This window comes from Callospermophilus lateralis, chromosome 1 (genome assembly GCF_048772815.1).
Source record: "Callospermophilus lateralis isolate mCalLat2 chromosome 1, mCalLat2.hap1, whole genome shotgun sequence".
NCBI classification, from domain to species: domain Eukaryota; kingdom Metazoa; phylum Chordata; class Mammalia; order Rodentia; family Sciuridae; genus Callospermophilus; species Callospermophilus lateralis.
This window is the reverse complement of record NC_135305.1, coordinates 214,697,825-214,720,690: the sequence shown is the minus strand read 5'-3', so window position 1 is coordinate 214,720,690 and position 22,866 is coordinate 214,697,825. Positions and strand designations below refer to the sequence as shown.

The 22,866-nt window shown below is 49.3% G+C and overlaps 3 protein-coding genes across 7 annotated transcripts; 2 read left to right on the top strand and 1 right to left on the bottom strand.

Annotated features, from left to right (window-relative positions):
* Positions 1 to 4,015: 4,015 nt before the first annotated feature.
* Positions 4,016 to 8,362, top strand: Calr (calreticulin). The gene is made up of 9 exons (XM_076847871.1): positions 4,016 to 4,174; positions 4,530 to 4,631; positions 4,831 to 5,034; positions 5,517 to 5,611; positions 5,713 to 5,922; positions 6,011 to 6,124; positions 6,308 to 6,451; positions 7,413 to 7,505; positions 7,595 to 8,362. The coding sequence occupies exons 1-9, from the start codon at positions 4,084 to 4,086 to the stop codon at positions 7,796 to 7,798; spliced, it is 1,257 nt and encodes a 418-aa protein (XP_076703986.1). The 5' UTR covers positions 4,016 to 4,083; the 3' UTR covers positions 7,799 to 8,362.
* Positions 8,363 to 10,648: 2,286 nt separating this feature from the next.
* Rad23a (RAD23 nucleotide excision repair protein A) lies at positions 10,649 to 22,846 on the top strand. 5 transcript variants are annotated; one of them, XM_076847879.1, is made up of 9 exons: positions 10,649 to 10,831; positions 11,964 to 12,125; positions 12,265 to 12,446; positions 12,584 to 12,639; positions 12,763 to 12,890; positions 13,146 to 13,224; positions 13,319 to 13,452; positions 15,993 to 16,157; positions 22,686 to 22,846. In XM_076847879.1, exons 1-9 carry the CDS (start codon positions 10,760 to 10,762, stop codon positions 22,689 to 22,691), a joined length of 984 nt encoding a protein of 327 aa, XP_076703994.1. In that variant the 5' UTR covers positions 10,649 to 10,759; the 3' UTR covers positions 22,692 to 22,846. The 5 variants fall into 5 exon arrangements, with proteins under 5 accessions (XP_076703994.1, XP_076703993.1, XP_076703992.1 ...); XM_076847878.1 differs by lacking the exon at positions 22,686 to 22,846 and adding an exon at positions 16,241 to 16,424 and having other exon boundaries at positions 10,650 to 10,831; positions 13,322 to 13,452; XM_076847877.1 differs by lacking the exon at positions 22,686 to 22,846 and adding an exon at positions 16,241 to 16,424 and having other exon boundaries at positions 10,650 to 10,831.
* On the bottom strand, positions 17,461 to 19,615 carry Gadd45gip1 (GADD45G interacting protein 1). Its single transcript, XM_076847898.2, has 2 exons — positions 19,080 to 19,615; positions 17,461 to 17,828 (listed from the first exon to the last, which is right to left on the bottom strand). The coding sequence occupies exons 1-2, from the start codon at positions 19,427 to 19,429 to the stop codon at positions 17,507 to 17,509; spliced, it is 672 nt and encodes a 223-aa protein (XP_076704013.1). The 5' UTR covers positions 19,430 to 19,615; the 3' UTR covers positions 17,461 to 17,506.
* Positions 22,847 to 22,866: the final 20 nt, after the last annotated feature.

The following is a 22,866-nucleotide window of genomic DNA, read 5'->3' as shown; positions in this document are numbered from 1 at the left end:
AAAAAGGAAGGGGCAGAAAAAAGGAGAAGCATCGTCTACATCAGTTTCTTTCTTTGGAAATAGAATATGGTGGCTGGATGTGGTGGCATAGTCCTAATTTCAGCTACTGTGGAGGCCAAAGCAAGAGAATCACAAATTCTATCAAAGCCTGGGCTACCTTGTCTCAAAAGAAATTTAGGAGCTGGGGGTGAGGAGTAGCTTAGAGGTAGAGAGCTAATGTAGTGTGCATGAGGCTTTGGGTTCCATTCCTGGTAGTGAAAAAAAAAAAAATGGGATTGCACCCAGGGGTGCTTAACCATTGAGCCACATCCTCAGCCCTTTATTTATTTATTTATTTTGAGACAGGGATTTGCCTAAATTGCTCAGGGTCTCATTAAATTGCTGAGGCTGGCTTTGAACTTGCAATCCTCCTGTGTCAGTCTCCTAAGCTGCTTGGATTAGAGGTGTTCACTCACCACACCTGTTAGAAAAACTTTTAAAAGAGCTGGTAATGTAGCTTAGTAGCAAGGTGCTTGCTTAACATGTGCAAAGCCCTGGACTCAATCCCTAGTGCTGCAAAATAATAATAGTAATAGTAATAATAATAGACATGTAATTTAAAATTTTCTAGGAGCAACCTCAAAAAAGAAACTAGTGGCATCGGGGGTTGTAGCTCAGTGGTAGAGTGCTTGCCTAGCATGTGCAAGGCACTGGGTTTGATTCTCAGCACCATATATAAATAAATAAATTAAATAAAGTTCTGTTGATAACTAAGAAAATATTAGAAAGAAATAAACTGGTGGAATTCCCTTTGAGAATTTACAAGACCTGTTATGTCCAGGTTATTTTTTCAACCCTTACAATACAGATTACTAATGAAATATTTTGCACAATTTTTTTCATATTTTCTTCAAACTCTGATGTGTATTTTATGCAGCACATCTCATTTGGGATCAGCCACATTTCAAATGACCAATAGTCACATGTGACCAGTGACAACTGCGTCATAAATACAGGTAGCTCAGGGATAGCACAAGCCTGTGATCCCAGCAATTAGGAGGCTCAGGCAGGAGGCTTGCTTGAGTTCATGAATCTGAAGCTAGCCTGGGCAACATAGCAAGACCCATATCTAAAAAAAGAGAGGAATAAAGAAAAAGAAATACTTTTGAGGGGAGTTTTGTTTTATTGTGGTGCAAGCATATCCTAAGTGCATGCTTTACCACTGAGCTACATTCCTAGCCCTGGAACACTGTTATTTTCTAATCTAACATCTGCCGCTTAAGTTAATCACCAAAATGCTTAATCTTTTTTAATATTTATTTTTTAGTTTTCGGCAGACACAACATCTTTGTTTGTATGTGGTGCTGAGGATCGAACCCGGGCTGCACGCATGCCACTTGAGCCACATCCCCAGCCCCCAAAATGCTTTAATCTTAACCAGGCATGGTGATGCACACCTATAATCCCAGCTACCCCAGAAGCTGAGGCAGGAGGATTGCAAGTTTGAGGCCAGTTTGGACAATTAGCCAGACCCTGTCTCAAAATGAAAAACAGAATGGACTGGGGATGTTGTTTAGTGGTAAAGCACCCCCTGGGTTCAATCTTTAGTGCTAAATTAACCAATTAATTTAATTAAATAATAATTAAAAGAGCTGGGAGTGTAGCTCATTGGTAAAGTACCCCTGGGTTCACCCCATGCCCCATGTTTAATTTTTCTGAGCTTCAACGTTTTCTTTCTTGATGGAGATTCTATGAGCCCAGATTATTATTTTTAAAAATATTTTAGTTTTTAGATATTGGTGGACACAATGTCTTTATTTCTATGTGGTGCTCAGGATCGAACCCAGTGCCTCACGCATGCTAGGCAAGCACTCTACCACTAAGCCACAACCCCAGCCCTTATTTTTAAATTATTATTATATTTTTTTGTACCGGGGAGTGAACTCAGGGGCACTTGCGCACTGAGCCATAACCCCAGCCTTATTTTATATTTTATTTACAGACAGGGTCTCACTGAGTTGCTTAGCACCTTGCTTTGAACTCATGATCCTCCTGCCTCAGCCTCCTGAGCCACTGTAATTGCAGGCATCTGCCACCATCTTCTTACTATAAGAAATGATATATCATGCACATATGTACATAATATTTGCTAATACTAAATTGAGTATAGACCATGCACCTTTTATTTATTTATTTATTGACACTGCTGGGAATCAAACCCAGGGCCTCTCCTTTGCTAAGCTGACACTGTACCACTGAGACACATCTCCAGCCTTGAGGAACTCTTCCTCTCTTTTGGCAGTGCTGGGGATGGAATCCAGGGCCCCATACATGTACTAGGTAAGCACTCCACCACTGAGCTAATACCATGGCCTTTGAGGCACTGTTATAAACAGAACACATTTACTCATTTCACATCACAATTAGTTGAACCTATCATATGTGATTACTAATACTTCCCAATTCTGATCCTATGATGAGCTCCTTTATTCAGGTCACTGTCCTCAAAGTTCTCTTCTCAGCTTCAAAGCACTTTCCCAGGTTTGGTTTATTTATTTCTACAAGAATCCTTCCTTTCTTCCATCACACACCAAGTAGTTTTTAAGTGTGCTTCGCAGGTGCTGCAGGTGGGGGGCTCAGGGAGAAAGAGCCAAGCTCATGTATCCATGACACAGGACAGGAGGGAAAGTGAAAAGGTCAGTCAGTGTGGGCTTGGGCATCCTCCGGAGTGGGACTAGGTTGGAAAATTCTAAATAGTGGCCACGCCTGTGTGGACCTGCAGAGCCCCAACTTCAACTCATTATTCCTCCCCTTCTGATTTCCCAGCACTAGTGAGGAAGCAACCCCTCTCCACCCTTTGCCAGAAGTCACCCTTCCCCCAGTCCACTCCAGCGTACCCAGGTCCAGAACTAATTTGCTCAACGTTTGGAAAACCCCTAGCTCTCCTTCCTCCTCATAGAGTGTGTGTGGGGGGGAAGGAACTAGTGTCAGTCACTTCTTCAGAAGAAGACTCTAGATCCAAGGGTTCTGCTTATCTCCTTAGGGCTCTATCTCCATAACCATCTGTGTCTTTCCTTCTTGTTCCTAAACGGAACCCCCTGTCTCTGCCCATAGCCGTTTAATTGCAAAAGCCTGGCCGTTTGTGGGAGACCACAAGACAGAGACCCCCTTCATTTACCCACTGAGAGGAAAGTAAAACAGCCAGCAACTAGAGGAATAGTCCTATCTCCAACTCAGGAGTCACAGTTTGCAGAGTCACTTATTTGAGTCTTCTGTGGTTCCTCTTTTCTGTCCCTGAACACCACTGAAAGCTTTTCTGCGGGATAGCAACTGAGTCGCCCCTCCTGGTCTCTGAGGAGCTTTGATGATTTCAGAAAGGCTAAGTAACTTGCCCTAGGGCACACAGCAGCAGTGTAACAGACTGCCAGAGCACTAGTGGGTAGGAGAAAGTTGGCACCCTCCCCAGCATGGCTATAACACCGGGATATAGTGAAGCCCCAGTCCTTGAACTAGGGTGCCCCGTGCACCAACCTGGGCGGAAAGATCGCGTCCGGGCTGGGGGCTCCCCAAATACAGGATAGAAAGTGGCTGGGAAATCACTTTCCAACCCTCCACGCAGAGGAGAGGGGACGGAGGAAGCTGGGACAGGATCCCCATCCCGCCCGGCAACAACGCTCGCGCGGGTTCTTTAAACGCCCAGATGGGAGCGACGCGCGAGGGAGAGGGCGGGTTTGGGCTGAGACGTGGTCACATGACCCGGCTCGAGGGGCTAGCGGCCCCCACCCTGTCGGTGGGCGTCCCCCACAACGCGTGGTCAACCCTCATTGGCCGGTAGTGCAACCAATAGAAATCGGCCATCTGGGATCCCTGCGTTCCGAGGCACAGCCTAACATGCTGACCCGACAAGGGTCAAATGAAAAGAGACGGTTGTGGTTGTAGACCAATGACAAGGTGTGGGGGCGGGCCCAAAGGCAGAGTCAGGTTGACTTGAGAGGCGGGCGGATATATAATCGCGCAGCCGGCGACGGCGTCCGTCCGTACTGCAGAGCCGCTGCTGGAGGATCGTTTTAAAGGGCCCGCGCGCCGCCGCCCCCTCGGCCCGCCATGCTGCTACCTGTGCCGATACTGTTCGGCTTCCTCGGCCTGGTCGCCGCCGCGCCCTCCGTGTACTTCAAGGAGCAGTTTCTAGACGGAGGTAACGCCTGGTCCGTCCTCGAGGCCGCCTCGACGACGCGGCCTGTCCCCCAGCCCAGATCTGCCTTGTCGCCTGTAATTACCGCTCAGAGGGCCAACATAGAGGTCCCTGGAGACTATAGCCGCGGGCGATTCCTCTTCTGCGTCCCTGGGGAACGTGGAAGATGCTGCGGCCTCCCGCGGTGGGAGTTAGGGTTCGCCCAAGGATCTCTGAGTCTCCAGAGTTGTCAAACTGGAGGTTGGGATGGGAAGAAGCAGGGATCTCCTTTCCTGCCCCCCAACTGCTTTTGGCTTCAGGCAGGTGTTGGTGGGGGTGGTCAGCACTACCGCACTGATCTACTCCTCTGACCCCCTAGACGAGTGGACCTACCGCTGGATCGAATCCAAACACAAGTCAGATTTTGGCAAATTTGTCCTTAGTTCCGGCAAGTTCTACGGTGACCAGGAGAAGGATAAAGGTAAGAGCCAGGGAGTGGGTGCTGGGATCCAGGAGGACTTTTTTTGGCGGAAGCTGTAGTCAGTACGCACCCAACCCGGGCATCCCCCAGGAGTTGGGCAGGTGGAGAAAGGAAGGTTGGGGAGAGTCGTCTGTGTCATGGGAGGTCTAGTTTCCCTGGGTTGAAGCTCAACAGTAATCACACTCCCATCCCATATCAGGGCTGCAGACCAGCCAGGATGCCCGCTTTTATGCCCTGTCGGCCAGATTCGAACCTTTCAGCAACAAGGGCCAGACGCTGGTGGTGCAGTTCACTGTGAAGCATGAGCAGAACATTGATTGTGGGGGTGGCTACGTGAAGCTGTTTCCTGATAATTTGGACCAGACAGACATGCATGGAGATTCAGAATACAACATCATGTTCGGTGAGGGGCCCCACCCCGGTGCTGACCCCTGTCCTCTCAGTTGGAAGGTGGAGAATGAATGAAACTCCTTGGATTCCTCCTAACCCAGAAGAATTCCTAAGACCATAGAAAGCACTTAAGTAATCAGGAATTTTTTTTTTCTTTGGAGGGGTAGCTAGAGGTCAGGGTGGGGAGAGTCTGGGATAGCTAAAGGGGTAGGAGACAGGTAGTGTCTTCCTGTGTTATGATTGCAGATCTAGACAAATTTGTATGATCATACCTAGGTATGTCCTGATTTCACAAATGAGAATAATGAATTTTAGAGTTTTGCTTTTCTGTTTTTGTTTTACTTAAGACTCTTGCCATAGCCCCTTAATGGCAGAATCAGGATTTGAACCTCATTTTTTCAGCCTCTTACATTGACATCTTTTGTCTTGAGTTTAAGAATTGTTTTTGTATGCCCAGCAAGGGGCAGCCTGTGACTTTCACTCAATCCCATCTAGGCCCAGACATTTGTGGCCCAGGCACGAAGAAGGTTCATGTCATTTTCAATTACAAGGGCAAGAACATGCTGATCAACAAGGACATCCGGTGCAAGGTGTGCCTGGGGGTGTGTCCCTGAGGGTGGTGCTAAGTGACTGTCTGGGAAGCAAGAGGCCAGTCTGGTAGGTGGGGCCACTCAGCATCTATCCTCTTCAGGATGATGAATTCACACACCTCTACACACTGATCGTACGGCCGGACAACACCTACGAGGTGAAGATTGACAACAGCCCCGTGGAATCAGGCTCCTTGGAGGATGATTGGGACTTCTTGCCTCCCAAGAAGATAAAGGATCCTGATGCTTCCAAGCCAGAAGACTGGGATGAGCGTGCCAAGATTGATGACCCCACAGACTCCAAACCTGAGGTTGGTGTTTGGGCAGAGGCTTTCCACCACCACTGCATAGCATGTAGGGGACACTTGGGTCCACTCTGACTTCCTTGTGTACATCCAGGACTGGGACAAACCTGAGCACATCCCTGACCCTGATGCTAAGAAGCCTGAGGACTGGGATGAAGAAATGGATGGAGAGTGGGAACCACCAGTGATTCAGAACCCTGAGTACAAGGTGAGTTTGGAGATTGGGGATACAGTTTAGTGGTAGAGTTCTTGCCTAGCATGTATAAGGCCAGGGTTCTATCCCCTGTGCCACAGAAACACAAAAGCAAGGTCAATCTGACTCTGAGCAGAGCTACAGGTCACAGTGGGTCATGCACCCACCTCTGCTCACTTTGATTCCTTTCTGTTGCAGGGTGAGTGGAAGCCACGCCAGATTGACAACCCAGATTACAAGGGCATATGGATCCACCCAGAAATCGACAACCCTGAATACTCCCCTGATGCCAATATCTATGCTTATGATAACTTTGCTGTGCTGGGCCTAGATCTTTGGCAGGTAAGACACAAAGGACCTCAAATGGAGACCTAAAGGAAACGGACAGGCACAGGATTCAGTGCCAGGCAAATCTGACCTAGAAATGGTACATTTTCTGAAGTATTTCCTGGTCTGACTTGAGGGAGTCCTCACAACATCAATAAGGGTCTGCTTATTATGTACCAAGTATTTAATCAAGTACTAATGTAAATCAATTTATAAAATATAGACAACACAAAATTAGCTGGGAGAGCTGCAGGAGTAGCCAGATGGTAGAGCACTTGTCTATGTGCACAGGGCCTTGGGTTCCCTCGTAGCACTGCAGAGAGGAAAATGGAGGGGCTGGAGTGGTTAGAGTGCTTGCCTAGCATGTGCAAGACATGCTAGACCTTGAGTTTGATTCCCCAGTAGTGCAAAGAAAAAACACTGAGGTCCAGGAGGCGGGCACAGCTCAGTGGTAGAGCAGTTGCCAAGCATGCATGAAGCCATAGGTTCCATCCCTAACACTGCCAAAAAGAAAAAAATAATTGACAAAAAGTTACTTGGAACAATTCCTGGCATAAGGGAGTAAGTCCCCAGTTCAACCAGTGAAGAAACTGAGGTACGGAAAAGTGAATTCAGCAGCCTGAGGTCACATGCATAAAATGGCAGAATGGGGATTTGAATCCAGGCTGTGGGCCACCACAGTCTTTTATTTATTTATCTTTTCAAAATTTTTAAAATTTTTCTGGGTACCAGGGAATGAAATCAGAGTATTTGACCACTGATTCCAGCCTTATTTTGTATTTTATCTAGAAACAGGCTCTCACTGAATTGTTTAGTGCCTCACTTTTGCTGAGGTTGGCTTTGAATTTGTGTTCCTATATTAACAACTTTCAAGTCCTTTTCAATAAATGTATAGATTGTAACAATGTATAGTGGTTATAGGAACACAGGTGGAACACTGTGGGTGTCATTTCTGACTCTTCCATTCATTCTCCAGGTCAAGTCTGGTACCATCTTTGATAACTTCCTCATCACCAACGATGAGGACTATGCAGAACAGTTTGGCAATGAGACATGGGGTGTCACAAAGGTGGGCCTGGGTCCTTGTTCTGATTTGGGGGGCAGGCAGGGCTAGCAGGCAAGGGATCAGGTGCTGAGGGATATGATCTGTCCATGCAGGATGCAGAAAAACAGATGAAAGACAAACAGGATGAGGAGCAGAGGCTTCAAGAGGAAGAGGAGGAAAAGAAGCGTAAGGAGGAAGAGGAGGAGGGAGAAGACAAGGAGGATGAGGAGGACAAAGATGAGGACGAGGAGGATGAGGAGGACAAAGAGGAAGATGAGGAGGAAGATGCCACTGGCCAGGCCAAGGATGAGCTGTAGAGGCCACACCGGCCACCTCCAGGGCTGGACTGAGGCCTGGACGCTCCCACTGCAGAGCTGGCCACGCCAAATAATGTCTCTATGAGACTCAAGAACTTTCATTTTTTTCCAGGCGGGTTCAGATTTGGGGTGGATTTTGGTTATTTCCCCCGCCATTTTTTTTTTTTTTTTTTTTTTTACTGGTGTTTTTGTCTTCAATTCTCCTTCAGTCCTCACCACCCCTCTCGTTTTCTCAATCAACATCTTTCCCTTTTTCTGTCCCCTTTGTTCCTGGTCCCTTAGCTACTACTCTCCAACCCTGGGGGTGAGGGTGTGGAGAAGCCCTAGGCTTGAGATTCCATCTGCTCTCCTTCCTGGAGACCAGAGGGGGGCAGGAGAAAGGGGTGGCATCTTCAGCTCCCCAGCACTGAGGAAGACTGGGGCTCTTCCTGCCCCCCCCCCTTTTTTCTCCCCTGCCTCCAGGACTGGGCCACTTCTGGGTGGGGCAGTGGGTTCCAGCTCGGCTCACACTGAGAATGTAAGAACTACAAACAAAATTTCTATTAAATTAAGTTTTGTGTCTCCCCCCTGTGTTTTCCTTGTGGGGGAGGATGGAGATGGACTCGGGAAACCTAGGTTGGCCCTTTTTTTTTCAAGGTGGGGGGGAGCAGCTTCTGAACAAGACTCATTTTTCAGCTGCAAAGAACTGAGTGTTCCACAAGATGACAGGACTCATGTACTCTATATCTCCCAAACCAATGGGAGAAGGACTGCCATTCAAACTGCACATTAACCCTGCACCAAACCGGTGAGTGTTGGTTCTAGTGTCGGGTTGACAAGAAGTCAGTTAGGTACAGCAGGGATGTGACCCCATGTTGTAAACGGTACATTTTCAGAACTATATGTATTTGTGATGGAGCAATTTTGAACGTATTTATTTACATACCAGTTCAGACATGGTATGTAACTTGCCCTAGGACCCATAGTCTTAAGGGCCAAGTTGGGATCTGAAAGAATGTCCCCATGGGAGGGAGCAAGATTGAGTTGATAAAGAGATAACAGGAGGGTCTGCACCACCCTCTGTTGGGACCCATGAGGCCTTAGCTTCAACTCCATTGGGTGGAGGAATCTGGGTTCCTTGTTGAAGGAATGGTACATAAGTAGTTGTCTCCTTGGCCCTTATCTGAGCTTGACCAACTGGTTGAGGAGTCTATGCTTAGAATCCAGTGGGAGTGGCAGGAGTTAGACTTGGGTGAGGTGCCAGGTGGTGGCTGCCTGGTGCTTTGCTTTGGGTGAATATTTGGTCTGGCAGAAATAGGGAACAGTGATGACACTGGGATGTTGCCACAGCCTCTGGCCTCCCTGTCTCCAGCTGAACTCCACCCCCCAATACTCCACCTACTAAATAGGAGGTCAAGCCCCAGTCTCACCTCCACCTAATTCTCTAATAGTAACCCAGCCTTTTTTTGGGGGGGGGGTACTGGCAATTGAACCCCAGAGGTACTTAATAATAGAGCCACTTCCCCAGCCCCTTTTGGTATTTTATTAGAGAAAGGGTATTGTTAAGTTGGGGAAGCTGGCTTTAATTCTCAATCCTCCTACTTCAACTTCCCAAGCTGCTGGGATTACAGGTGTGGGCCACCACTTAAAGACCCAGCCATTTTTCATGCCCTTGGACATGCCTCTCATGCTTCCATTCCCTTTGGGGTCCTTTGGTCCCTCCTAGAACCTCAAGCATTGGTGTATCCAGGGAAAGTTTATGAAGGGAAGCATTCTGTTTTCAATGAGGAGGCCTTGAAAGTTGACACCTTCATCAAGTACTTGGCACTGTCGCAGGATGGTGGATGAATGTAGTAGGCAGAGGAGGAGTGGGAGACTGGACTCTGGAATGGAAACCAGGGTCATTCAAAAAATCTGATATTTGGGCTGGGGATATAGCTCAGTTGGTAGAGTGCTTAGCTCACATGCACAAGGCCCTGGGTTCAATCCCCAGTACCACCAAAAAAAAAAAAAAAAAAAAAAAAATTGATGTTTGGGGCTGGGTATGTGGCTCAAGCGGTAGCTCCGTCGCCAGGCATGCGTGGGGCCTGGGTTCGAACCTCAGCACCACATACAAAGATGTTGTGTCCGCCGAAAACTGAAAAATAAATATTAAAAAATTCTCTCTCTCTCTCAAAAAAAAAAAAAAATCTGATATCCCTCAAAGAATTAGTGAATTGGGGCACAAAATGTCTGACGTGGCTCTTTACAAATAAATTTTTTTTCTATTGGGATTATGGGAACCTTACAACATCAAGTACCTCATTTTTAGAGCTTTAGAAGCTTCCTGCTATGGTGGGTAGAAGAGAATAAAACTCACTCGGGTCGGGGACAGCGTGAACAAAGATTTTTAGGGAAGAAATACAAATATTTCAACTCGAGGCAGGGGGACCACAGGTTCAGGGCCAGGCTCAGCAACTTAGTGAGGCCCTAAGCAACTTAAGACCCTGTCTCAAAATTTTTTAAAAAGGCTACATATGCAGCTCCGTGGTAAATCACCCCTAAGTTGAATTCCCTAGTACCCCAAAAAACCGAAAAAAAAATGTTATAACAAGTACATTAAAACAGTTAAATATCAACAAGGAAACACTTGCGGTGAAATTGGGGGCACGAGAGCCATTTTGCTGCCACATGACGTCACCGTCAACGGGCATGGCGTCATTCAGGAAGTCATTTGACCGGTGAGAGCACTGAGCAAAAAAAAAAAAAACCTCCACCCTTAAGGTAGGGTTTAATCTGCGCATGCCTGGCCTAAATGTGAACGGATGCGCATGCTCTAGAGGGCTGAGGGGCGCGCGCAGGTCACGTGCAGTGGTGGTCAGCGCGCGCACCGCCTGCCCCGGAAGCGCTTGGCGCTTGGCGCGGCTGGGCAGTAAGATGGCGGCGGCGTGAGTTGCATGTTGTGTGAGGATTCCGGGGCCGCCGCGTCGCTCGGGCCCCGCCATGGCCGTCACCATCACTCTTAAAACGCTGCAGCAGCAGACCTTCAAGATCCGCATGGAGCCTGACGAGACGGTGCGGGCCGGGCCGGAGCCCAGGGGCGGGAGCGACGGGTGCCGGGGATAGGGTGGGGGCGGGGAGGCCGGGATCCAACGGGAGGGGCGGAGAGGACGGCGCGGGCCATCCTTGCCCACCCCCGCCCCTGCCTGTCGGACTTCCCGGATCCCCAGCTGGGCCTCGGCCCGGCCCTCGGCGGCTCGGTCGCTGCCCCTGAGCCCGGCTGGAGCTAGGCCCCACCCCCCGGTGCCTGCCAGGCCCTGGCTCCGGTGTCAGCGCCCTCGCGGGGGGCGGGAACTAGGAGCTCGGGTTCCCAGCCCCGCCGCGCTGTCCGGGACCGGCGCTCCGCGCTGCCAGCTTTGCCGGTGTCTCCTTGGGTCATCGACGAGAAGGATCTGTCAATAATGACTAAAAGATGCCGACTGATGATAATGACAATAAATGGTCTCTTAACAGTTTCGGTGGTCCGTGTTTGTTGGCCGTTTACTCTGTTTAAAAACGAGTGTCTGACTGTATTTGGCACTGTTTTGCACCATTACCACGTGAGAGAGACAGAGACATTGAAGTTATTCTTGGTGGTGCTGGGATGGAACCCAGGCTTTGCTACACCTTCAACACTTGTCCATTTTTCGTAGTAAAAGAAACTTTTTTTTTTCTGATCAGCTCAAGTATATTGACTTTTGGAAAGTTACTTAATTTCTCTATGCCTCAGTTTCCTCAAATGTAAAGAGACCCATGGTTTCCACTTCATACATTCTTTATGAGGCTTAAAAAGTACAATACATGTACATTTACAAATAGTTCTAACAATTTAAAATCCTCTTAGTGAGTATTGACCACTGTTACTGCGGAATGTTCGCAGTGTGGAATATTTTATGTCACCTGAAATATGTTTTGCTTACATTAATGTCCTCACTGGGAAAGCAGGAACTTCTGTTGAGTTTTGTTTGAAACAGCCTCAGTGTCTAAAATACTACCTAGCACATAATAGGTATTCAGTAAGTGCTGTTAAATGGATGATTGAGTGAATTCAAATCTTAGCATGTTTGGGTATGAAACCTCTCTGCTGTTAGGGCTTACATCTTCTCCCTCAGCCAGAGGGAAGAGAGAATCTCAGGGTTTGCAATGACTGTTCGCCTCTCCCTTGCAGGTGAAGGTGCTGAAGGAGAAAATAGAAGCTGAGAAGGGCCGTGATGCTTTCCCAGTGGCTGGACAGAAACTCATCTATGCTGGCAAAATCCTCAGTGATGATGTCCCCATCAGGGACTACCGCATTGATGAGAAGAACTTTGTGGTTGTCATGGTGACCAAGGTGGGTAGATTAGCTGGGGAGCTGCTGAAGAGCCTGTGTGCCCAGGAGAGATTAGCCATGAACAGGGCGGGGCAAAGATGGGCTGGGATGTTAAGGCTTTATACAGCTGCTGACACCTTTTCTTTTTTTGCTACTGCAGGCCAAAGCTGGTCAGGGTACCTCAGCACCCCCAGAGGTCTCACCCACTGCTGTCCCAGAGTCCTCCATACCCTTCCCACCAGCGCCTACCTCAGGCATGTCCCATCCCCCACCTACCACCAGAGAGGACAAGAGCCCATCGGAGGAGTCAGCCCCCACGACGTCCCCAGAGTCTGTGTCAGGGTAAGACAGGGGCAGCAGCCCCGCCTTGGGCCCTATTCTCCAGGCACTTTTCAGCGCCACACACGGAATCCCGTGCCCCTGGGGGGAAGGGGAGCCACCAGAAGACAGGGTCCGATTTCTCTCTCTTGAATTTGCAGCTCTGTTCCTTCTTCAGGTAGCAGCGGGCGAGAGGAAGACGCAGCGTCCACGCTAGGTGGGTGGGTGGTCCCCAGGGCAGAGGCAACTGGGTGCCCCAGCCATCCGCTGGGCCTTGGGAGGGCCTGGGAGATGCTTTTCCCTATCCTTGGTGACCCAGGTCCTGCTGCTCCTTCCACAGTAACCGGCTCTGAATATGAGACGATGTTGACAGAGATCATGTCCATGGGCTATGAGCGGGAACGGGTCGTGGCTGCCTTGAGAGCCAGCTACAACAATCCCCACCGAGCTGTGGAGTATCTGCTCACGGTGAGGTGTTCCCCCTCCCCCACTTCAAGGGAGGCTACGGGCCTCATTGCCTTTATCAGTAGTCGGGGAACCCAATCCTGCCCCCTCTGGGTAGTGATTGTACCACAGAAGACTTCCCCCAAGAGGCTGGACATGAGTGGTGGGTGGCCTGCTGGAGGGCAGGGCTGAGGCCTCACCTGTTTGGTGCTAGGCTGGGCATGCAGGAGGGAGGCAATGGGTGGTCTGTGCATGGGAACTAAACTGGATCCCTGACAGGGAATTCCGGGGAGCCCTGAGCCAGAACATGGTTCTGTCCAGGAGAGCCAGGTGTCTGAGCAGCCAGCCACAGAAGCAGGTGAGTGAACTGGGAAGTATGCATGTGGGGTGTGGGCTATCCACACATTTCCAGCCCTGAGTGAGTATCTCGCTACACCCTTTTCTGCTGTCAGCAGGAGAGAACCCTCTGGAGTTCCTGCGGGACCAGCCCCAGTTTCAGAACATGCGGCAGGTGATTCAGCAGAACCCAGCATTGCTGCCCGCCCTGCTCCAGCAGCTGGGCCAGGAGAACCCTCAACTTTTGCAGGTGTGGCCCCCGGGGGCAGAGGGAGCCATAGCAGGTACCATTTCCCCTTTCCTGGGGGTCCCACAACCCATAGTTTGAAGGAGTTGCTCTCTACTCTAGAAAGCAGAGAGCTAAGCATAGGCCCCACCCCCTACTCTGGGATCTGTTGAGGTACCTAGTTGCATGTATAGGTGCATCCACATCACCCCCCCACCCTACTAAAGAGGACAGAAGAAGCGTAGAGCAGGTTGTGTGCTTGGGGTCATGCAGCTGGAGGATGCTTGTCCAGGTCCTGGGCCCAGTCTTTGGCCTCGAGGAATGTAGCAAGTTCTTTTTTTTTTTTTAAAGAGAGAGAAAGAGAATTTTAATATTTATTTTTTAGTTTTTGGCGGACACAACATCTTTGTATGTGGTGCTGAGGATTGAACCCAGGCCGCACGCATGCCAGGCGAGCGCGCTACCGCTTGAGCCACATCCCCAGCCCATGTAGCAAGTTCTTTTGGGTCCTTGAGGAAGTATCTACCTCTCCTGACCCAGGACACAGTCTATTGTTCCTCCCCCTACTTATTAGTCCTTTGTGCTGGTTCTTCCTCTCCCCTGTGTTCTTAATCTGTGCTCAGTCCTCCTGTTACCATCCTAGGGTCTTACTGTGTGGTGACCCTTCAGCCTACATAACAAACCCAGATCTCCCTGAATACTACTTTGATCCATTTCTGACCTCACATCTCAATGAAAGTACTTTGTAGACTTTAGATATTCAAGGACAGACTTTCTTGTCTGTGCTTGGGTTGCCCAAGTCCCTAGCTCTGTGAATTTGCTGGGGATGAGCCCTACTCCTCCATCTAGCCCAGCCCCTGCCTCTATGGCTGCCTCATTTCCTCATCTCCTCCCTGAAACCCTTTGTGTGTGGGTGTGTGTGTGTGTGTATGTACTGGGGATTGAACTTGCACTCCACCACTGATCCACATCCCCAGCCCTATTTTGTATTTTATTTAGAGACAGGGTCTCACTGAGTTGCTTAGTACCTCACCATTGCTGAGGCTGGCTTTGAACTCGTGATGCTGCTGCCTCAGCCTCCTGAGCCGCTGGGATTACAGGCGTGTACCACCATGTCTGGCCCACCTGACACTTTGACAGTCTCTTCTGAGACCTCTGTTTCTTTTTCTTTTTTTTTTTTTAAGGTACTGGAGATTGAGTCAGAGGTACTCTACCACTAAGCTATATTCCCATCACCTTTTATTTTTTCATTTTAAGATACGGTTTTGCTAAGTTGCAGAGGCTGACTTCAAGCTTGGGATCCCCCTGCCTCAGCCTCCTGATTCACTGGGAATCAGGATCACCACTCCCAGCTTTAAGGCCTCTTATTTCCACATAGTCCTTCTGATCCATTGTTCACTAAAAGCCCTATTCCTGAAAAAGCACTCTTTTCCTAAATGCGGAAATTGTTAGATATATACAAACGTAGAGATGCATCAGAATCTCCAGATTCTTAATACTCAGATGAGATAAATTTAAAATGTACATAGGGGCTGAGCTGTAGCTTAATGGTAGAGCACTTGCCTAGCATGTTTTAGGTCTTGAGTTGGATTCTCAGCATTGCAAAAAAAAAAAAAAAAAAAAAGTTACCCAGATCACATTTTTCCTGTTTAACTGTTACCACTACGACTTCCCATTGCACTGAAATAAAGTGCCTGTCCCCAGCCTTCCTCTGATCTCATGTCTTGCTTCTTCACCCTTCCTTTTCTTCTTCCCCCTTCCCTTTCTTGTCTGCTTGTTCTTGCCATTTGGGTATTATGCCCAATTTTCATTCCTCAGGGTTTTTGTACTTGTTGCTTCTTTTATTTAGAGGGACCCTTATTCCCATGCCACAAACCACAAGCCCCTTCCACCTGGCCCTCAGTGGCTTTTTTTTTTTTTTGGTCAGTACCGGGATTGAACTCAGAGCACTTTTTTTTTTTTTTTTTTTTTTAAACCACTGAGCTACATCCCCAGCCCTTTTTATTTTGAGACAGGGTCTAAGTTGCCAAGACTGGCCTTGTACTTTATTTAATACTTATTTATTTTTGGTACTGAGGAATGAACCCAGGGAATACTCAACCACTGAGCCACATCCCCAGCCCTTTTTGTATTTTATTTATTAGAGACAGGGTCTCACTAAGTTGCTTAAGCCTGGCTAAATTGCTAAGGCTGGCTTTGAACTTGTGATCCTCCTACCTCAGCCTCCTGGGATTATAGGTATATGCCACTGCACCTGGCACTGGCCTTATACTTTAGTCCTTCTGCCCTAGTCTCCCAAGTAGCTGGGATTAAGGGCTTGTACCACCCTGCCTGGCTCCCTAAGTTAGCCCCATGTCTGCAATTGTCTGGTCTTTTATTTGCTTGCTTATGGCACCTCAGCCCACAGGACAGAGAGGGCTTCTTTCTATTATGTTGTGTTTAGAAGAAATAGACAACCTCTGAGTGTTTGCTGAATGAGTGGAAAAGCAAAAACTCTGTTGGGGAACCTGGGGAGAAGGGACAAGAGACATGGATCACCATCTCTCCTCCGCCCTCTTCTACAGCAAATCAGCAGACACCAGGAGCAGTTCATCCAGATGTTGAATGAACCCCCTGGTGAGCTGGCAGACATCTCAGACGTGGAGGGGGAGGTGGGTGCCATAGGCGAGGAGGCCCCACAGATGAACTATATCCAGGTGACGCCGCAGGAGAAGGAAGCTATAGAGAGGGTAAGAGGCCTGGCTGGGGGGTGACCTCACTGGTGGGCAGCCCCCACACATATACCTGCTCACCCCTGCCCATCTTCCCACAGTTGAAGGCCCTGGGCTTCCCAGAGAGTCTGGTGATCCAGGCCTACTTCGCATGTGAAAAAAACGAGAACTTGGCTGCCAACTTTCTCCTGAGTCAGAACTTTGATGACGAGTGATGCTGGGAGGCCAGGCCGCCCACCGTCCCCACCCCACCTCCACAAAAGTTTTATAAAAGAAAAAAGTATATATATATTCATGTTTATTTAAGAAGTGGAAAAAAATCAAAAACCTTTGGAAAAAAAAAGCAAAAAACAAAGCCTAGCTTCCCACCCTCCTAAAGTGGCCCTCATTCCCATCTTGGTCTAAGAAGACCCAGGCCAGACAGCTGTCCCCATCCTCCTTTTCTGCCCAGCCTGCTCAAAAGTTGCTGGCAGGACCAGGAGGCGACAGATGGGCCCCTCTTGGCCTCTGTCCCAGCTCCCTGCAGCCAGATGGAGAGGCGGCTGCTTGCTTTCCCATCCCCCGAAGCGCCCCTGAGGACCCTCCCACCCTTCCCTCTTCCAGGATGAGGGAAAGCTGGAGCCCCAAACTTTGATCCTCCATTGTAGTGGCCTAAATCTTTCCATCTGGGGTGAGCCCCGAGAGGCCTGAGGCCCCCTTCCCAGTCTGGCCTTGGCCTCCAGCCTGCAGAAGAGCTAACAGCCCTGGAGGCCAAGGCCACCCCCACCTCAGAACAGAACCGTGTCTCTGATAAAGGTTTTGAAGTGAATAAAGTTTTAAAAACCAGCCCTAACAATGGTCCTTGCCTGCTGGGGCCTCCCAGGCCAGCTTGCCTGGGTCTGGGTGCTAGCTGGGCACAGGAGATGCAGAAATGCCAACAAGGGGGAGAGGGGCCTGTGAGCTCCTGCAGATGGGGCCCCAGTGTCTCCTCCCCCTTGAAGCTGTCTCATTCCCAGGCCTTGGGCCCTGGCCCCAGCTCAGCCTTGGAAGGGCTGCTTCTCCCTGCCCCCCACCATCATCATGGCACTGTTTTGGCTGCACTTCCCCCCTGGTAATTGGCTAATTACTGGAGATTAATGTTGGTAAACAGAAGCCTTCTTCTCTGCTGCCATCTGCTCCTCCATTATTTGCCCATCACATCTCCCTTTCTTTTCCTCTAAAGCCCCCCCGTTAGTGGTCTATCATCCCAGTATGAACAGAGCCAGTTATGGGAATCCCTAGTCCCAGGTTTCAGGGAAGAAACCAGGGGACCCAGGGAGGCAATTTGAGAGAGGACACAGCCTTTTGAGGTGGATCTGTCAGGCAGCAAGCTTTATTGGGAAGACAGCTCAGGAGCTGGGGGGCCCAGAGGCTACTGTGTCCTGTGCTGCTGCAGCAGAAGCCAATGCAGCAGCTCTCGCCTCCTTCTTCTGTCTTTGTTTTTCTTCCTTGAGGCGCTTGCGCTGCTGCTTCTCTAGGTCCTGTAGCAGCTCCTGGAAGCGGGTGCTTCTTGGGTCCACGTGGTAGCCCAGGCGCTCTTGAGCCTCAGCCTGCAGTCGGGCCCTCCTCTCCTTGTCTGCCTGCACCTTCTCCCAGCGTTCCCGCTGCTGCTGTCGCCAGTTCTCAATCATCTGTGGCATCTTGGCCATGCATTCTGCAATGTGCTGCTCTCTGCAGGGGAAGGAGGGAGGGCAATGAGGGCAGGGACACTGCCAGAGCAGACCCCCCCACACACCAGGCCTCTGCCCACCACCTGCCTCTCCCAACTCCACTGTGATGAAAAACATGAGAAGACTATTCGTTGCCATTAACTGTCGGGAAAAGTACTTGACAAGTGAAGAAACAGACATGAAGGTCTGTGTAACTTGTGTGTGAACTTGAGCACAAGGGTGGGCCAAGCTCCAAAAATCCCCAGGGGTTGATGCCAAGTCAGCCCAACATTTCATTGAGCTGTCTACTGAGCCATCCAAGTGCCATTCCCATAGATAACTTCACTCCTCCATTCCAGACTTCATTGAGTACCTACTGTATGCCAGGTCCAATTCTAGGCACAGGAGTGAAGGCAAGAAACATTGGACGTTTCCATCCAGTCCTGTGAATTTGTAGATATCCATGATGGCCCCATTTCAAGAATTAGAAAAGTGAAACTGAAGAATTAACTCCGGAGCCAGGGTTATCTAGGGGGAGGGGCAGAGATACCGGAGACCTAGCTGCACTATTGCTGCCAATGTGATTGGACATCTAACTTTCCCAAGCCTGTTTCCTCATCTCTAAAATGAGTGATGTTCTCCTCTAAGGCTGTTGGAAGGACAAGAAGATTAAATACCAGGAACACACTTGACCAGGCCCCTCCCCCAGGAAGTAGCATCAACCAGATGCACCCAATCGCACCTCCATTCTTCCCTAAAATCTAATCCTTCAGATCGGCTTCCAAATCCGACTTCTGGGTTCCAGGTCTGGAGTTGAGGTCACAACCTCACTTCCCATTCTTTTCTAGCCACAGTGGGCTCCTGGCTATTCCTTAAAACATGATTCCTTCTCAGGACCTTTGCACCAGTTGCTTCTCTACCTGAAATCGCTCCATACTGCCTGACCACCCAGGGCTCTGCTTAAACATCACCTTCTCAGATGCACCCCAGGTTTCCAAAACCGAAGTAGTCCTCCAGAATGCAACCCACCCTGTTTATCTTCCTAACGGTCTTTTGTTGCCATCTAAAACTACATTGTCTGTTTTGTTCCCTGCTATGTCCTTAGCGCCTAGGACAGGCCATTGACATAGTAAGGCTCAGTAAACATCTGCAGATGAGTTTTGCAGTTACGTGAGCATGCGCTTAAGTTCACGCCCCCTACCGAGCGTGCCCAGTTTACCCACCGAACGGCGGGCCACTGAGGGCAGCCCCGAGCCTTCCTGCACACACGCACCTGGCCTGACGCTTCTGCTCCTCAGCCAACTGCTTCACCCGCAGCGACTCCTGCATGGTTGCCAGGCTTGGGTACCATTCTTGCTCCTCGGCCTCCAGCTCGCGCAGCTGTTCTGGAGTCGGCCACAGTGAACCGGGGGCTACACCAGAGGCAGCGCCGTGTCGTGCGAATTGTTTGGCTGCGTAGCGCGGCCCCAGCTGCCAGCGCGGGGTCAGCGGGTGCTCTGGGTCTGGCCACCAGGGACCTGAAGAGCGGCGCGGGGGCGGCGGCGCCCGGTAGCTACGGGAGCCCGGGCCCAGGGTCACCGACAGCCCAAACAGGCTGCGCGTCTGCCGCCAGGGCGCCGCCATCTTGCTTGTGTGGGGTCCTCCCGAACAGCCGGGTTGACCACGGCACTGCCTGAGCGCGAGGTGTGTGGGAGCCCAGGAGGGCCAGAGGGCGACCCGTGTGTGTGTGTGTGTGTGTGTGTGTGTGTGTGTGTGTGTGTGTGTGTAGGGCCAGAGGGCGACCCGTGTGTGTGTGTGTGTGTGTGTGTGTGTGTGTGTGTGTGAGGGCCAGAGGGCGACCCGTGTGTGTGTGTGTGTGTGTGTGTGTGTGTGTAGGGCCAGAGGGTGTGTGTGTGTGTGTGTGTGTAGGGCCAGAGGGCGACCCGTGTGTGTGTGTGTGTGTGTGTGTGTAGGGCCAGAGGGCGACCCGTGTGTGTGTGTGTGTGTGTGTGTGTGTGTGTGTGTAGGGCCAGAGGGCGACCCGTGTGTGTGTGTGTGTGTGTGTGTGTAGGGCCAGAGGGCGACCCGTGTGTGTGTGTGTGTGTGTGTGTGTGTAGGGCCAGAGGGCGACCCGTGTGTGTGTGTGTGTGTGTGTGTGTGTGTGTAGGGCCAGAGGGCGACCCGTGTGTGTGTGTGTGTGTGTAGGGCCAGAGGGCGACCCGTGTGTGTGTGTGTGTGTGTGTGTGTGTGTGTGTGTAGGGCCAGAGGGCGACCCGTGTGTGTGTGTGTGTGTGTAGGGCCAGAGGGCGACCCGTGTGTGTGTGTGTGTGTGTGTGTGTGTGTGTGTGTAGGGCCAGAGGGCGACCCGTGTGTGTGTGTGTGTGTGTGTGTGTGTGTGTAGGGCCAGAGGGCGACCCCTGTGTGTGTGTGTGTGTGTGTGTGTGTAGGGCCAGAGGGCGACCCGTGTGTGTGTGTGTGTGTGTGTGTGTGTGTGTAGGGCCAGAGGGCGACCCGTGTGTGTGTGTGTGTGTGTGTGTAGGGCCAGAGGGCGACCCGTGTGTGTGTGTGTGTGTGTGTGTGTGTAGGGCCAGAGGGCGACCCGTGTGTGTGTGTGTGTGTGTGTGTGTGTGTAGGGCCAGAGGGCGACCCGTGTGTGTGTGTGTGTGTGTGTGTGTGTGTGTGTAGGGCCAGAGGGCGACCCGTGTGTGTGTGTGTGTGTGTGTGTGTGTGTGTAGGGCCAGAGGGCGACCCGTGTGTGTGTGTGTGTGTGTGTGTGTGTAGGGCCAGAGGGCGACCCGTGTGTGTGTGTGTGTGTGTGTGTGTAGGGCCAGAGGGCGACCCGTGTGTGTGTGTGTGTGTGTGTGTGTGTGTGTGTAGGGCCAGAGGGCGACCCGTGTGTGTGTGTGTGTGTGTGTGTGTGTGTGTAGGGCCAGAGGGCGACCCGTGTGTGTGTGTGTGTGTGTGTGTGTGTGTGTGTAGGGCCAGAGGGCGACCCGTGTGTGTGTGTGTGTGTGTGTGTGTGTGTGTAGGGCCAGAGGGCGACCCGTGTGTGTGTGTGTGTGTGTGTGTGTGTGTGTGTGTGTAGGGCTAGAGGGCGACCCGTGTGTGTGTGTGTGTGTGTACGTTTTATACGTCTCCAAGTATAGCTTTAAGCTTTATTTAAACAGATATTTATTAAAGTGACACTTTGGTCTTACATATTTAAAATAGCATTTAATTTTTTATTTTAAAATCTATTTTCAATTTTTTTTTTTTTTCTGGGAAGGGTTGCAGGATCTTGTACAAGTTAGGCAAGCGCTCTATCACCGAGCTACACCTTCCAGCCCTAATTTTTACTTATATTTTACCAGTATTTTTAAAAATTGGTACATTATAGTTGTACATAATGGTGGGATTCATTGTTACGTATTCTCACTTGCGCACAATACCTAATTTTTATTTTATTTTTAATTTTTTAAAAAATATTTATTTAGTTGTAGATGATCACACAGTATCTTTATTTATTTTTATGTGGTGCTGAGGATCAAACCCAGTGCCTCACACACGCAAGGCAAGCACTTTACCACTGAGCTACAACCCCAGCCCCTAATTTTTATTTTAAACAATCATTTATGGGCTGGGGTTGTGGCTCGCCTAGCACGGGGAGGCCCTGGGTTCGATCCTCAGCACCACATAAAAATAAATAAGTAAAATAAAGGTATTGTGTCCAATTACACTAAAAAGTGTTTTTTTAAAAAAACCCACAATCTCATATATACTTACTTGAAACATAAATATTTCAATATTAAAGCTGGACATGATAGTGCATGCCTGTAATCCCAGGGGCTCTGGAGGCTTGAGACAGGAGGATCAAAGCCAGCCTCAGCAAGGGTGAGGCACTTAGCAACTCAGTGAGACCCTGCCTCTCAATAAAATACAAAATAGGACTGGCATTGAGTGTCCCTGAGTTCAATCCCCAGTCCCCCTACAAAAAAATAAAAATAAATTTAAAACAAATTCAACACTAAGACCTAACTACATTTTGCTTTATACTTTTTTTTTTAAGAGAGAGAGAGAGAATTTTAATATTTATTTTTTAGTTCTCGGCGTACACAACATCTTTGTTTGTATGTGGTGCTGAGGATCGAACCTGGGCTGCACACATGCCAGGCGAGTGCGCTGCCGCTTGAGCTACATCCCCAGCCCTGCTTTATACTTTAAATTGAATATTTAAATTCTATTTTATGTTAGAGTAGAACATTTAAATGTTGAACACTTCCTTAAATGCCGTTGATGGCATTAAGTATTTATTCCTGCTCCATTTTACTTTTTTAAATTTGATTTTTTTTTTTTTTTTTTTTTGATACCAGGGATTGAAACCAAGGGCACTTAACCACTGAGCCACAAGTCCAGCCCTTTTTTGTATTTTAATTAGAAACAGGGTCTCAATGAGTTGCTTAGTGCCTTACCATTGCTGAGGCTGGCTGTGAACTCATGATCCTCCTTCCTTAGCTTCCCAAGCTGCTGGTATTACAGGCATGCATTCCGGCACCCAGCATGTGCAAATATATTGTTGTTTGTTTGCAAAGGAATCTCACTGTGTTGTTTAGGATGGTTTGAAACTCTTGAACTCAATGCATTCTCCCTACCTTGGCATTTCCTGTAACTGGGGCTATTATAGACAGGTCACCATGCCTGATTTATTTTTTATTTTATTAGAATTATTTAATTGTTTATTTTTTGTTTTCTGATGCTGGAAATTGAACCCAGATCCTCATATGTGCTAAGCACATGCTATACCACTGAGCTACATCCCCAGTGTAATCCAACGTTTTATGGTGAAAAATGTTTAAAATGTTTGATTAAGATGTCGAAAGCAAATACTATCTTTAAAAAAGTTTTTTGTTTTTTTTTTTTTCAGCATTAAAAAGGAATGAAGTCGGGCTGGGGATGTGGCTCAAGGGGTAGCGCGCTTGCCTGGCATGCATGCGGCCCGGGTTCGATCCTCAACACCACATACAGACAAAGATGTTGTGTCCGCCAAATACTAAAAAATAAATATTAAAATTCTCTCTCCCTCTCTCTCCTCTCTCTCACTCTTT